The sequence below is a fragment of the Thunnus thynnus genome, chromosome 16 (genome assembly GCF_963924715.1).
Source record: "Thunnus thynnus chromosome 16, fThuThy2.1, whole genome shotgun sequence".
NCBI lineage: Eukaryota > Metazoa > Chordata > Actinopteri > Scombriformes > Scombridae > Thunnus > Thunnus thynnus.
In genome coordinates this window covers 5,276,058-5,292,927 of record NC_089532.1, presented here as the reverse complement: position 1 = coordinate 5,292,927, position 16,870 = coordinate 5,276,058, and the positions used below count along the sequence as shown (strand labels likewise).

Genomic DNA, 16,870 nt, shown 5'->3' with positions numbered 1-16,870 from the left:
CTTCGATGTCTTGCACAAAGGAAAGATGTGTTTATTTATACAGCACCTTTCAGACGTAGAGACAATTCAACGTGCTTTTTATGACAAAGAAATGCATCAGAACAACATTTAAATGGGACCTTTTATGCTTTTTGTTGTTTATGATGTCAGATATCTATGTTAAACATGGTCAAAGTTACACTTTGTTTGTGCTGTTTTTTCTACCTTGCCAACGAGCTGATGTCAGATCGTCACGCGTGCCCTTTAACAGCCGTCCACTCTGTAGCCTTGGTTGCTAAGGTTGTTTCCATGTATTGTTTGCATCGTTCACTCACATATTTCGGATCGCATTCTGGCTCAAACATGTACGGATGATGTATTTGACAAGTTGACAATTTCAAGTAAAGAACAAGTAAAAGAAGTGAAATCCTACTACTATAGTTTGTAGCCTCTCGAGTGGCCGGAAGTCAGCTGTGACGCAGCTTCTGGAAGACGACCAATCAGAGCGGGCTCACTGGGAGGAGGGCCTTAAAGAGACAGGAGCAACAACGGACTGTTTCAGGCACAGACTGAAACGGACCAGTATAAGATAAAAGAACCAGTATAAGATAAATAAGGGTTTTTTTTAGCTGTGAATCATGCAAAGTTATTCTAGTGGAGTCCCAGAATAAAAATACAGAGCTGGAAATGAGCATAATAAGTCCCCTTTAAAAACACAGTAAAGACTAAAAAACATAAAATAAAAATACATTCAGACAAAAAAACAATATACAAGACATATGTAGTTGGCCAAAATATAAAGTATAGCCCCTCTCTGTTTTTGATTTTTGATAATTTAGTATTTAAACAATGTATTGGCCAATTTTTTTGAATACGAACACGTAACCCAATCACTCAAAGACACAGGAAAACAGAGCATTTACATTATTGTTGGCAGATAAAAGTTTAAATATTCTGCTGTTCAACAAATAGTGTTTAATCTTTGGAAAAACATTTTGCTTTGCTACTGACAATTAAACTTCACAAAGTCACATTCTTGTCTGTCTACACCTGATGCATCATTACTTAATACAGAACTGTGAAGAGATCTCGTCTCCATTTACTGAACAAAAAGCACTATGATAATTAGTATATGATATATACTGTGTACTTTTAGTTTGTATCATATTGGGGTCCAGCTTGTGTGTACGCAGACATAGATTTTGACCAGTGGTTCCCAAGTTTGTTGTTTTGTAACCCCTTCAAACAAAGCAGTGTCTATCTGCCATCCTGCCATCACATTTGTATTAGTTCTCATTCATTTGAACCTGAAAACATTTTGAATTACAGTAAAACAAAGCTTGATATGACTACATAACAAAATATGGAACCTATGACATTTACATCTTTGTGTATTCTTTTAACTAAACACGATATTTTTGTGTGTGTGTAGGTCTTGCCGTGGCCAGCGCACTGGTCGACGTCTCTCAGCAGATGTGCGTGGGCTACAAGGAGAAGTCTGGAGGCCTGAGGAACCGCAAACAGCAGCCCAGCGCACAGCCATCCACCTGTATCTGACCACGCCCCCTGTCCTCCCGTACCACCCCGCCACCTAACGCTTTCCCATCAGCCCCCTGCCTCTGCTCCCTCCTTCAGAGACTTCCGCCAGCTCTGCTCTGGCAGGGAGAGGTGCATGCTGGGACGCAGGACTGGAACAGTTCGGGGAGGGGACGAGTCATCTGGCGAACTGAGGCCTCAGTGGGCTTCCCCTCCCTCTACTCCTACGGGAACTTGTGGTCCCCTTGAACTGAATGACAGAAACTGGACACAGAAGGGGGAGCAGGGGAGGGAGGGAAGGACAGAGCGGGTGCTGACTCCACCCTAACCCCAACCCCCCCCCCCACCCTCCCCCCTGAAAAAAAAAAAACATTTTACATTCGTCCGACACCGCCTCGTCAGAGTCGAGGCGGCCACGGCTTGCTGCTAGAAGAGATCCTCGTCTCGTAGATTTTGAAAAATCCAGAGACTTTGCAACCCTCTATGTTCACATTTTACTTAAGTTATTATTTTTTTTGTTTTGTATCGTTTTGTTTTGAAGGCAGGAACTAACTGGATATGTTCAGCTGCACATGCACACACAAACAAACATACACACACACACACACACTACCAAAAACCAACTTTCCTGGCCCTTGTTCTCATTTGTAGCCCATTGTCGCCTGCTGTCGTGTTCGACTCAGCAGTGAGGGTAGGTGTCACCAGAGTCCTGTACAGTTTGGCCTCAGAGCAAGCTAACAGCATGTTCAGTCTTCCTTTAATGAGGATCCACTGTAGGAGGCTGACTGCGCAGCCAAAGCCCATCTAAAGCATCTGTGACATTTCTAATCGGCCTCTGTGTCTTCTGCCGCTTTCTTCTCTGTCTGGAGCTTCGTCTCCGCCCGCTCCTCTCCCTGTCTTTTTGGCCATCTGGCTACTAGGAGCAACTGCCTTCCCAGCTTCTCTGGCAGCGTAGCTTTGCACAAAACAGGACCACAGCATCATCTCATCTACACTGGCTGGATCCGTAAGCCAGTGTCAATTGAAACTTTTCCAGGCAATTACTCCTCCAGTTTCAATGAAAGCCATTGGCTCTGCACACACAGGTACTCATGCAGGGCTCTCTCTCTCTCTCTCTCACACACACATACACACACACACACACACACAGAGCAAAAGTGTTGGTGGTGAGAAAACCCTCTGGTGTTTAACGATTGTCCCTTTGGCAGTGCTGCGCCTCGAGCTCATGTGAAACAGGCTTCCTATAGATCGTCTTGACTCCAAATGACTGAAGTGATTAGGCTGATCTGTGTGAGTGTAGCCAGGGCAAAGGTTCACCATCCTTTGTGATCGTTGCCTAAGAAATCCATAGCCTCTAATTGCTGCTCCCGTGTCCCCTAATGCAATGCATGTCTCCCCCAGAAACCCCCTCACCCTGCCGTCCAATGGCGCTTCTTCCATGTCCCCTAGGCGATCAACAGCTGCCCAATTAACCCCTGCAGCAGTGACGTCTGTGGTCATATTGATGCAGCTACAGCGGAGCTCAACCGGCAACAGGCCTAAAGTCTGAACGAGAAGTGCATACGTACGTCAGCAGAGTAAGCAGCCGCAGTGCAAATGTTGGCATCTGTTTCATTACATGCACCTTTTGTTAAATTGGATTTTTAAATAGACCACATCTCATGGAGGACGTCGGGTACTGATCCTTGTTTTGTTGCTTGGTCTCTTGGGCTTGTGTGTGAAGTTTCGCCAAGCCTGTTCCCTTTTTTTCTTGTGTTTCCTTCCTCTTTTTTTTTTACCTGCTGTACCTGCTCCCTCCACAGTCCTTATCTAAAATCACTGGTCCATTTTTAAAGAAACATTACTTCTTTTTGTCAACAAGGGGAAAATGAGGGAAGATACAGAATGAAAAACACAAAGTAAACACAAGACACAAAAATAGAAAAACTCCGGCTGCTAGCATAAAACAGAGCTGTTTCTTTGGAATCCCATTTTCCGTTTCGTAAGGGCATCAAGGTGTCAGATCTTCGTGGTCGTCTTTTGCGGAATATAAGTCGCATACTACAACACCTGCAAGTTTTTGACTGAATGCACAGGCCAATATAGAAGGCATGTATCCTCCTGCCTCACAAAGTTATTAACTTCCCCGCCCTCAGAGAAGAATGGTAATAGAACAATTTAATGACTCGCATTCTGCCCTAAAGAGCTTGTTGTATTTAGTTCCAGGCTCTCACATGTGTTCAGCATACTAGAACTGCTCACCGTCTGGTTAAAGGGCACACTTTTAGTACTGGGAAAAGGTCAGAGCAGAAAGCATGAACAAAGTTGACATTCTGTAATTATAGAGAGCTGGATGTGCTCACAACTCCACTCAGCGACCCCAAAGAGCATCACATCATTAAGGAGTCAGCTCTGTTCGTATGTGCATTGAGGAATCAAAGCACTTCACTTGGCACTTTTTTTTATTATCAGCTGTTTTTGTGCTCTTTTTCCTCCACTAGACAATCTTTTTAAGTGGTCAAGGCTGGTTTAAGTTTTGATGTTTATTTCTTTCAACCTACTGAGACTTAGTGGTGGGAAAATAAACAGTTATCGACCAAATGTGAGAACATTTGGACTGTGGTTGGTAAGTTTGTCCATCTGAGTACAAATTAAAAGAAAAACCTCCCACAAAAAAAGTACTCCTTGGTTGAATAAAACATTTTATTGAACACAGTCTCAGTCTATGTGAAAGCGGAGCGAGGGGGACGGGTGTGGGAGTTTTATTCTTACAGTTTGTACCACCGTTTTTTTTCTCCCACACACTTGTCAGTTGTTCTCAGGTGTGCAAAAGTTTTTTGACTTTGTGTGTTTACACTTCCGGTCTCTTTGGCAAGTAACCAACCATTGTTTGGAGGTGCTATTCAATTCCAAAAATCTATTTGGGTTGTAAGATGCCAACAATAGCAGGAACAATTTGGGATGTACAGTACAAGACTCTGTGGCTCTAAGAAGTTGAGGTTCTTCATCTTCTGAGACAGAAACTATAAAGTTCAGTCTGCAGTTTTTGTTAATAGTGGTTTCGGTTTGTTTAAACCTGTTTGGGAAATTGGTAGGGTTTAAATCATGGGATGCAGAACTGTATCAGAACTTTAATGTGACTTAATGACATTTTTATAATTGGCAACAAAGCGTTATCTGAAATGACCAGATGTCGTTAACACTCATCATTGTGCTCCAAGCAGCTTAAAACAAATGCACTGGTCACATCAGACCTACACACACACACACACACACACACACACACACACACACACACACACACACACACACACACACACACACACACAACAATATTATATTTAGCAGAATTTATTTGGAGTGCAATTGTGACCCAGAGCTGACAGAGGGAGGAGAGAAGTGAGCAAACGTAACCTGCAAAAGTCACATGACCCACCATGAAATGCTTGATGACAGTGAAATGCTTCAAGTTCTCTACAGCTTCAGACTTTATATTTCATTTCCTGTCTTTCATTCTGAAAAGCTATTTTCCTTTAAAAAACAAAAACAAAAACAAAAAAACACTACCTGTTTATGAATCTCACCGTTCATGTAAAATCATTTCACTTCATTCTCCGCTAACAATATTTGGTGAGAAGGTTTATAACCGCAGTCATCTTTATTTTGTTCCCGCAAAGCAGAGATCTCATATATGAATCTGTTCTACAGCTGATTCAAATGTACTGTAGTAATAATTTCACCAAGAATGAAGATTGTGGGTTTTTTTTTTTTTTTCTTTTCTTTTGTAAATGAATGTAAAATGAAAAATCGCCTGTGCAGCCAAGGTAAATCCTGTAAACTTAAAACGTCGTCACGGGTTCGGTCCATGTAAGAGCCTGTCTGTCATGTTGAAGTTGTAATTGAGAAAGACACTGAACTTGTAATGAAGATGTAAGGTCTGCTGTCCGCCCGGCGCTTCGCAAACCATGATCATCTTCCCGCTCGGTGGTTCGGACGAACAGATCCTGGGTCTGATAGTGTTTACGAATGAATTTTAGATGTTTGTCTTTTACTTCTGCGGAGTGCAAGATGGAAGATATATAAGCGAATGATTGTAAAACACTTTTCTTTGACAGTCTAAACTTTCCAGATGATATTTTGTTGTCCCGTGTGGCCAGTTTCACCCATTTGGAATTGCATTATTGGCAGAATGATGTGAAACAAACTCTGTAAATACTATTTGACCCAGATCTGTTGTCAGCGGCCACACACTGGGTTCCTACACAGGAAGGTCTGGAAGGTCTCAAAGCATCATGAGTGATTAGGGAAATTTAGAAGAAATATTGCAGTTTCAACATTTTATTCCAGAAATTTGACCACCCACACAGGCATTTTCATTTATTTTTAGCTGATTAAACATCTTCTCAGGGCTGTGTGGGCTTTTTACAGGTTGTGTTTGACTGACATCTCCCTCACTCTTCTCTTAGATGTGTTGCACCTGTTAGAGCTGGACAATATGAGCTAAAATCAAAATCACAAAACATTTATCTTGATAGTGATAAATGTATGATATGTTGTTTTTTATTGGCTTTTTCCTGATTTGTTTGTTTGCTGGTTGTTGGTTAAACTTCGGATTAGATGTCAAATTGTCGTAGCTATTCTGAGTTTAACTAATGCAGAGATCGTATTGAAATGTGTTGTTTAATTGGATACATCTACGACATGCTCTTACTGCAATTTGCACAAATCAACACACCTCCAACACAGCTTTTACCTTGTCGTGTTGTGCCGTGGGAAAAAAAAAAAATCATTTTGGCAGCAGAACTTAAGTGGTTGCAGCTGCACACAGCTTAGTTTGTTGCAAATATCCCCAGCCCCATCAAAAATGAAAAAAACTAGCAAAACTGGAAAATCCTGTGTGGGTGTGACAGATGTCTAAAAATTACACTTTTTTTATGTAAAAATGTGTTTTTTTTCTCCCCTTGAATCACAAGTTACAGCCACAGTAGAGAGGAGTGTCCCAGCCTGCCTAACTGTCCCCATAGACGTGACAAATCAAAACTTAAGAGCACAATTCAAAGCTTTTCTCTTGTCCAGAGAAAGCTAGACTCACCGAGATGAAATCTTTTGACTTTGTCCCTTTTTAGTCTAAAGCACCGAAAGCCCATTCCTGTTGGTAAACATGAACTTTTACTGTGTGCACTATACTGATGTTGCATTACAGGATTCCTGGGTCTTAAAGTTCAGATTTTCCAGATGGTTACCTCTCACCACCATTTGGAGCTGCCTGAGTGTGAAGTAGCCTCGAGGCTGCTCAAAAATGTTTTGAGAAGGAGTGGAACTTAGCCGAGGGGAAAATGTGTAGGAACCCTGTACACCGTCTGCCATCGTGCCATCATACTCGCAACGTACCCATCGAACGTGTCTCGGTTCAAAGAGATGAGCAACTTCCTCCATCTCTCCCCGCTTTCCAAGCCTCAAACTTTATTGGGTAATGCTTAAACTTTACAGTGGCCTTGTTTCAGCCCATTAATCTCTGTATTAACTGATAGAAATGTACAGCAAATACATACTTATAATGTGTGATTAGTTACCGGAAATGTTCCCAATATTCACAATACAAATAGAGGTTTTTTATTTGTCAAACACTGGCCGCATTAATATATATATTTAAAATGTTTTAATACACAGGTTAAAGCATCAGAATAAGGTCATTGTAAAATCAGGCGTTATCCTCTTTGTTTCTTTCTGTCTCTGTATAGCGGCATTATATATACTGAGGAAGTAGTTTGTTAATATGTATAATTTAGCAGTTGCTCTGTTTTTTTTGTAAATAATGAGAAAGTATTGTGAATGACATTTTGTTGAATGGTTTTAAAAAAAAAAAAAAAATCATTTATGGCAAACCTCTCCAGGCTTTTAAAAATGTGACTACAGTACATAGCATATTTTGTATGTAAGACAGCAATGTAAAGATGAACAAGCATTACTAGAAGCTGATGAAACTACGTGTAAAACTTGAGGATAATAGCTTACTGAACTTGTAATTACTGATGTACATAAAAGAATGACAGAACATTTTTGTCTATTATTAAATGTGAAAATCCACCCATCGTTGTTTGTCTTGATAACTACTTTTTTTTTTTTTTTACCGATTTTAAACTTCTCCTGTAGTGCTTGTCTGAATCTTCTCGCAGTGCCAGAGGGGTGGTGCACAATTACTGGTAAGATGTCTTTCAAGTAAGTACATTACAATTTAAATGATTTCCTTTGATGGTGTGACTTCAAAACAAATGCCTCTAGCATTCTTTATGTTGGATGGAGTTAACACTCAGATTATTTACATTTTCTTTATCCTAAAGCTTGTCTTCATAGCTCTAGGAAAGACCATGGATTCTTTAAAATCAACTGGGTCAATCCTCTTAGGAGATCCTCACAGAATTTCGTGGCGATCTGCCTTGGTGATTTTTGAGTGAGTGAATTTGTCTTTACGCTTTGAACACCAGAGGGAAGTCCAAAATATTCAAAATGGGAAGGGCTCCATGTGTTTCCAAGGCAATCTGGTAATTAGACTTTAAATATTTCTTGTATAGAAGTGGATATTTTTACCTGATGGTAATGTTACAGTAAAAGGTCAAGGGAGTCGTTATAAAACACAATGATTTGGAGAACATGGATAATAACTGCAAACTCGATCCCCCGATCTTTCATCTAGCCCCTTCTTTCCATTGTCAGGTCAGATTTTCCAATTTTATGTCACTATGGTGATGAAAAAGTATCAATGGCAATCTTGTGAGCCACCTGATTTGACTGTTAGTAGCCTGTTGAATAGGTATCAGACATCTGTCATCCAAATATATTGGCTAGTAGGGGCCTCCTAAACCTACTAGTACGCTGTCATCACCCATTTATTTCATTGAACCAGTGTTGGTGGAACCCAGTAGGTTCAGAAGGCCTGTTAATCAGGTATGTGCCATCATGTGACTGTCAAGTTTCTTTTGGCGAAAACCAAAAAAAAAATCTGACATTGCTTTTATTCTCAATGAAAATGCAATATTTTAGGATAGTTTCAGCATTAAAAATCATTTTGATAACATTTCTAGTGAGAAATGTGCATTTTATTTTAATAATCTTTGTTCAGTGAATGTATATGATGTTTAGATTCTTTCAGGCCTTTCTATTGTTGCTATAGTGGTTGCTATGGACGCTGCTATCGCTGAAACCACGCAGCTTACATGTTTGAATCATCGTCTTTGCATTGTGTAGTTATCCGAGCTGTTATTTTATGTAACTGTTTGATGATGTTCTTTCAGTAAAAACTTATTTCCCCAGGGATGAATTGAATCTGAAATCCAGAATCTGAAGTTTTGCAACTGGCTGATTTCTTGAGGCAATGCAGTTTGGGACTCGTAGTTGACTTGGGCTGTCTCCAAGTATTTTCATGGACACAGTCCCCCACACTTTTTACAACAAACCTGAATTATTTCTGCACAGTTTATTACATTGCTGAGGGGGCTAAACAAACATGAGGAGTCCACAATTATAAAAAAAAGATCCTTAATCGCTCTTTGAAGGGTTGCATAACTCCTGCCGACAGTGAACACAACACGAAAACTCATTTCTACAATACTAGCTAAACTATCCCAGATGAACCGACATCCATGTGTTTTTTTTCACCCTGACTATCTAGATGTAGTATAATGTATGTTTTAGCTGTAGTGGATCATGATAAATTTAGTAAAGATACATTTTTTATAACTATAATTACAACCCTACTCTGGAAACCAGAAGAAATACAAGTATGCCGGCTGATTTGGACACTTTGTAACAGGTTCTGTGGCGCATCTCTAATGGGAATTGTAGTTTTTAAATACATTGATATATTCCCCATAGTTAAAAGTTGGCAGTATCAAACTGTGGGTACCCCAGGGGGCTTTCCATGTTTGACAGCACCCCCAGTTGGTGCCCAACAGTGACCATACCCACATGACAGCTGAGGTCAAGAGCTTTCTATAACAGCTGGTGGTCCTATGTCTGTAGCCCCCCCTGTTGCTTAATGATAAGCCTTGAAACATGCACCAGGTTCAGAGTTCAATAATTTAAAGCAGAGGCCATGTATCATCTTCAGACTGACATGATGTTACTCTCCAGGTTGAGACCTTTCCAACGATGTATTTGGTTTAGTCCTATAAAGTTTTAATTTTCACATTTCATTGACACGACTTTGCCCAGGCATAGCTTAACAAAACTGTCTGACACTATCTTCACTAATACAGGAGCCCCACAGGACACAGTTTTATCCCCCTCTTTATTCACACTCTATGCCACCGACAATAGGCACAGTCAGGTGTCTTGTCAAATCCGGATGACACTGCCCTAGAGGATCCACTTAACCAAAGCAATGTGCTGGCCAACAAAAGAAAGGTTCATCAGCTGGTGTGATGCAATGTTTTTTAAAAAATTGAATGTTGGGAAGACCAAAGAGTTTAATTATTGATTTCAGGAGGAAGAAGGAGGAGGTCTTCCCAGTGATAATTAAGGGTCAGCAGATAGAAATTGTCCAGTCTTACAAATATCTTGGTGTCTACCTGCACGGTAAATTAAACTGGAAAAAGAACCCAGAGGTTTGTATTCAAGAAGGTTCAGTCAAGACTATTCTTCTTGATGAAGCTTAGATCCTTTGATATCAGCGAGAAGCTTCTTCATGTTTTTTTATCAGGGAATCTTAGCCAGTGTCCTCTTTTATGCTGTGCTCTGCTGGGGAGGCAGCTTCACTGCGGAAGATAAAAACAGCATCAATAAGATGATCAGAAAGGCTGGCTCACTTGAGGTCACTGTAGAAAAGAGAATAAGGGCCAAACTAAAAGCAGCTCTGTATTTTGAAGGCCATCCATTACACAGTGTTTTTTTAATGGTGAGCGACTTTTGATGCCTCAGAGTTTTACTGATCGACTCCGAAGGTCTTTTGTTCCAGCAGCAGTCAGATTTTTAATGAACACTTTTAGATGTGGTCTAGATCCATAGCACCTTTCAGCTGTTAATCATGTCTCAAATGGCTTTTTATGGTGTTATTTATTTGTCTTGTGTGTTCAACTCCTGTTCTGGGTTGTCTGCCGTGGGTGGGCTTCATTCCATTTCAAATCGCCGCCGGTAGGCCGCAATCACAACTATCCGAATCCGAACACAAGCTCAGATAACTACACAACGCAAAGACAATGATTCAAACATGTAAGCTATGTGGTTTCAGCAGCTGGCTCACAAGATACTGTGCCATTGATATTTTTTCATCACAATAGTGACACAAAATTGGAAAATTCGACCTGACAATGGAAAGAAAAGGGGCTAGAGGAAGGATCAGGAGGGTCACCGAAAGGGATTTTTAGATTTTTAGGGATTTTTGTCAAGTGAAAATGTTGACCTGAAGGTGGCGCTACAAGCTTGAAAGGTCACAGAGGTCACAACATAAGTAGAAATCATCCTCAGGGGATCATAGATATCTCACCCCAAATTTTGCATCCGTCTGTTCAGTAGGTGCCGTAATGTCTCACTATAGATCAAAAGTGAAAGAAGTTTTTCTCATGTTTGTTTGTCATATTGTGACACACCGCAACCACCTGCTGCTCCACGTAGGATGAAACAAACGTTGAGGAGTATTATTTGTAAATACACTTTTCGGCGGCCTGTTTTTTCAAATAATCGCTGCTATTTTTAATGCTGCTGTTGATGTTTCAGAGCCCTCGAGCTAAGCGGCGGCAGGAGAGGCTGAGTGTCGCTGAGCTGCTGTGTTCTCACCAGCAATTATTCATCACCAGTCATCCCGCATCTCTCTTTCACTCTTTTTCTCCCTTTAATCTCTCCGTCTCCCACCGCTCCCTCCTTCCTCCCCCCCATGTCTTTTTTTGCTTCTCTCTCTCTCTCTCTCTCTCTCTCTCTCTCTCTCCGTCTTCCACTTTTGCTCCTGATCTTTTATCTTTGCCTCCTAGCTCACCTTCCCCTCTTCTATTCTTTCGCTTTCTCCCTCTACCCCTCTCCGTCTGACACCCTCTTTTTCTTTTTCCCCTTCTTCTGTCTTGCATCCCCCCCTCTCTCACACTTCTACCACTCACTCCCTTCTTCTGTCATTATCCACCACTCCACCCGTCCAACTTTCCATCTTCTTTCATCTCCTCCGTCTTTTTCTCACATCTCACCCTATTCTCTCCCTTTCTTCTATCTTTTCATCTCCCTCGCTTTCACTTTTCCTACTTCTATCGCTCACTTCTCCTCCTCCAAAAACCTTCCTCTCCTCCCTCTCTTCTTTCTCCGACTGTCACTTTGTCTCCCCCTTTCTTCCTTTGTAACTTTTTTAACTTCTTTCTTTTCTCCCACTTCTCTAATCTCGCATCTTTTCCACTCCATCCACCCATCCCTCCGTCTCCTTCCCTTCTTTCTCCGTCTCCTTCCACCTCTCTTTTCATCCTCTCTTTATCCTCCCGATCCCACTGCCCTGTCTGACCCTCTTCCTCTCTCCGTTTCTCTCCAACCCCTTTTCTGTTTTTTTCTTGTTCTGTTGCCAACTCTTCCTTTTCTCCTGATCCCTCTCTCTCTTCATTCCTGATCACCTGACCACCTGCTCCATCCATCCCTCTCTCTCCTAATCTAATCATGATTTTTTTTCCATTGTATCTTCCCTTCTCTCCTCCTCCCCATCCTTCCTTTCTTCCTTCTCTCTTCATGTCCTTACCTGTTTCTTTCCATCTCCCACCTCTCCTTCCTCCCTATCCACCGTCTTCCCTCCACTCTTTCTTTTCTCCTACTTTCCAAACCCATTCACTCCATCCCTCCCTCCTCCAAATTCTCTATCCATTCTCTCTCTCTCTTCTCTCCTTTGCTCTTCCTTTCTATTCTTCTTCCATTATTCTTGCTCTCTCCTCTGTCTTTTTCTCTCCTTTTTTCCTCCTGCCGTCTCTCACCGTCACTCTGTCTGCTCTCCGTTGCATTACCTTGTCCGACCCTCCTTTTTTCTTTCTTTCTTTCTTTCCTTTCATTTCCTTTCCTTTCCTCTTCTTTCTTTCCTTTTCTAGTGACACTTCTCAACTCTCTTTCCCTTTTTCTTCTCATCTCCCTCTTGCTTTCTCCTCCGTTGCTGCCCCGTCCTTCTCTCTCTCTCCATCTCCTACCTCTCCTTTTTGCTTCTTCTTCTTCTTCTTCTTCTTTTACTATCTCAACTACCTTGTCCGACCCTGTTTTCTTTCTCTCCCCGCCTCAGGAGCTCCTGTATGGTGTAAACAGATGATTAGGTGCTGCCCTTTGATTCCAAGTCTTTGACTAAATCCATTCTGATCATTTGACGGCCTCCACACCGCTACTCTGTAGCAGTTGGCTGATAATGAGGCCCTTATCTTTTACTTTTTTTTTCACCTTATGGTGAAGCTGTTTATGAACCCTCCCACCCCTCCTTCGTCCTCCGAGTCTAATTCCTGGTAAGCAGAGATTGTTTGCAGAATTAACATGCGTCTGCCCGTTTTCAGGTCATATCGTCTTTATTACTTTCACCAAACAGTCTGCTATAATTATCTCTCCTCGGCTTTGATTCGTTCGGTTTTTCAGCACAGCTGTCGGGGACAATAACGTCTGTAACAAAAAAAAAAAAATTCCCATCATATTTCAAATTTGCTGAACAAAGGTTACACGGTGAAATGTAATTCTCAGAAATGCTGCATTCATGTTTTCTCGTCGCAGACGTTTGTTTTTCTCTCTCTCACATCTTGCTGACAGCATTAGACGGCATTAGATCACAATTAATAAACATTTCTCAGAGGAGTTGCTTCGATCTACCCGCCCACGCTTCATCCTATATACTGAGCTGTCAGATTCTGACTTATGATGATGTTTTCCCCCTCAGTACTTGTTATGTTGAAGGCTTTCACTCATAAATAATCTGCAGCAAATCCATATCGGGGAAAGAAAACCTGTTAGCGGATGTACAGTAGGTAGTCTAAAACAAAAACTGTCTTCTAAAATTACAAATACCATCTGAAATGTTGCAAATAGCACAACACGGTTGTAATATATCTACAAGATTTGGTAATTGTTGTTTTAGGGATTAAATTACTTTCTAACTCTCTCTTTATCAGTTGACAAAACAATCCCACCACAAGGTCTATTTATCTACTATCTACTTCATCTACTAAAGAAGATCATGTGATATGGTTGAAACCTCCAGAGGAGCTACTACTGTAAATGGACCTTGTGGTGAGTCAACAACTGTTCCTGAGGACAAAATAAATGTACAATCTGAACTCACGCCCTTTGTTTTGCAGTAAAAACTTACCACCACCAACCTTACTCACCAATTGAATTTGAGAAAGTGTTGTAGCGTCCAATTTTGTCAGCACTAAATTCAACATTCCCTCTTAGGAGAAATACCAAAAATAGGACTACTGAGAGGCCAGCTGCCAACTAGTAACTGAGAAAACTGAGGTTCATCACTGGCCTTTCCCCTCACACCTATATCTTATCATGCCAAAACCCTGATCCAGGGTGTTCTGTATTAGACTCTACATCACTCTGAACCTTATGCACACTCATATGGGATGGATGGTAGAACTGGGAAAGATTTGGGGAAGATAACAACTGTCTTCTTCCCCAAATCTTTCCCATTACAGAGTTGGTCATGTGATGGTTAGAATCCTGTGAATTTACAATATAATGCAGTATCCATAAAATTGTTTTAATTGCATTAAATGACAGGACTTGGAGGATGTGAGGCTTCCAAGTTTGTTTGGTTTTTAGGAACTTCCTAATTATTAAATGCCAAGATAGATATATCTGAGTTTTCAGAAGAATCTGAGTTTCTCAGTCGTAATTACAACTGTATTCAGTTACCAGCTGGACAATGTTATTTTGTGAGTTTCTCATTTCTCTCATTTCTCTCATTTCATGCAGAGTGTTGCCTTTCACGCTCTGAAAACATACCCCACTACCTCGGACCCAAGCAAACACTAGCTTACTGGGAACACGATCGCTGTACACTTGGGCTAACGTTGCTACTTCAGCTAAATTGAGCCAACAGGGCCGGTATTGTAATCAAGTAACATTAAACTTAGTGAAATATTGCAACAATACTCCAACTCCGTGCGAGTCTCAGAGTCGGGGAGAGCAGCAGGTGAACCAACTGACAATCACAGCTGTTAATCAACGCCACATCAAAGCTACTATAAGTCTTAAAACTTACTAACAGAACAATAATGTCCAAAATGACCACCAGCACACTTATTAGAGGATCTGAATTTCGTGATTGAGACCATAATGACTGAAAAAATGATTGACTTAGTTTTTGTACAGAGAAGTTGACACTTTTTGAATGGGAGTCAATTGGAAGCATCTAGTGGTTGTTGGTGGTATTGCACTTTGAAGTAGTTCCACCTTGACTTCAGTTTCAAGCCATGGTAGTTGCTACTTGTTTTAAACAGCTTTCTTTTTTTAGTAGTTGTTTATTGCTGAAGATTGTCGTCTCAGCAGTGTGATGCCTTTGTGTATTATGTAATACCAATGACAAAACTAATTCTGACCCTGCTTAATACTTGAGGTTAGACCAGTGTTCCGATTTGATATTGGCCTTTAATTAAAAATCTTAACCTAATCATCTGTTTTCATTGTCGCAGAAGTAGTTGAAGTTCCCTCCAGACTGCAGCTTGAAAAAATATTATTAGTGTTTTTTTTCCAGATTGCTGCTCGGATAATTTAGCTCATTGTTGTGTTGGAATAATTAACTAAACGAGCTTCAGAGCGGCTGTCTGTAAAACCTACAGTGAGACTTGCTTTAAAGGAACAGTTCATCAAACTGTGATTGTCTGCTCACCAAACTCAACATGTCCTTTGTCCTTAGCTATGAAAGCCATAATAATCCACGCTCGTATGTTGAGCTCCATATGTCAGCTGCAAAGCTTTATCCAAGTCTTTTTTTTATAGAAGTTTTTGAGATTTCAGAGATTAACTGTCAGTCTGGCTTTGTGGAGCAAGGCTCAAGATGTTTAGTTAAACACTGACACCCTGAGTTTTCCACTAAGAAAAGTGGTTTGTCATCCAGCACAATAGTTTCCACAGTTATCAGCTTTGCTTTGTTGCTTTCTAGACTCAAGTCTCTCATTCTCCACCACTGCTTACAGCTGCTTCCTCCTGCAAGTGTTTTATCAAATTTATGATGCTGAAGCCTCAATGCTCACTTTGCCCCTAGAAACATGTACTTTGAAGTTAGCTTTTTGGCTTTTGGGTAAAATAGCTCCACACAACAGCCAATTATTCTGCTTTGTATGTTGCAGTGTCTACTGTTGTTATCATATGACATGTAGATACTGTAGTATTATTTGAGTATTTGCATTTCAGGATATCTTAGTCAATGGTTCATGATGTAATTAAAAAAACAACAACTATTATTTCTAGTGTTTTTGGTGAGTATCACACTGAATAGTATCAGATCAGAGCATCTCTAAAGGTGTCTCATCCCCTCTTCCTCATGTATACATTATTTGAAAGCAATCTTGTTTTGTAGAGAAAGGAACCATCAGCTTGACCGGCATGAACGGTAAGTGTTTTGTTGCCTTATAATCATTTTTCAGATTATATTTTTCATGCCACTAAGAAAACAGTTCTGATAAAAATAAAATAAAAAACTGAATATTTGTCTATTGATACTTTTAAATATTGGTCATATATGTTCATATTTACAGCCAGCATCCCACCAGCTCGTCACCCCTGAAGCTCCACAACGGACATTACTGCTTGCTTTGCTTCAGTGGCCTTCACGTGTGATTTAAAGAGCAAGAAGGACATGAACCAGAAATAGCAAATATGCATATTAATGAGGTAAGCTAACATAGACACAGCTAGAATGAAGTATATTTTTTGCTTTTCCATAAAGTATTTCAGCAGATTTCACATCATATCAGTGATTGAGGATCACAATTTAAAATCCAGTGCAAGAAATATAGCAAGTATACAGCTGATTGGTACATTTTATATCTATTTTAATGTCCAGGAATTCATGAATCCTCATGAAACAAGATACTTTTTGGTTAAGTTTAGCTTTTAGTATACAATATCTTCTATTGATCATCATCCAGGTGGTTCAAAACCCCAATCACTTATTTTTTAGATGATGTATATTACAAATATATTCACAAATATCATATCCCATAATATCATATTCATAAGTATATTCTTTGCCCATTAGATAAAAAATCAGCATTTTATGATTTCCCTATCGATTAGAACTGCAGATGACCTGTTTCACTCCTGTTTCCAGACATTACTGATGTAAACAAACTTTTAACACCATCAGAAAACTTTAGTTAAAAAATTAATAACCTTAAAATTTTGCTGTTGCCTCATTAGTCTGTGTTGAAGGTCAATTAGA

General features: G+C 40.4%; 1 protein-coding gene across 1 annotated transcript in view; it reads left to right on the top strand.

The window, feature by feature from the left end:
- atrn (attractin) overlaps positions 1-7,581 on the top strand; it is a 144,968-nt gene extending 137,387 nt beyond the window's left edge. Inside the window, exon 29 of the mRNA XM_067615246.1 lies at positions 1,412-7,581. Coding sequence (XP_067471347.1) covers positions 1,412-1,536 — 125 coding nt within the window. The 3' untranslated portion in view covers positions 1,537-7,581. The remainder of the gene's footprint in view (positions 1-1,411) is intronic.
- Positions 7,582-16,870: the final 9,289 nt, after the last annotated feature.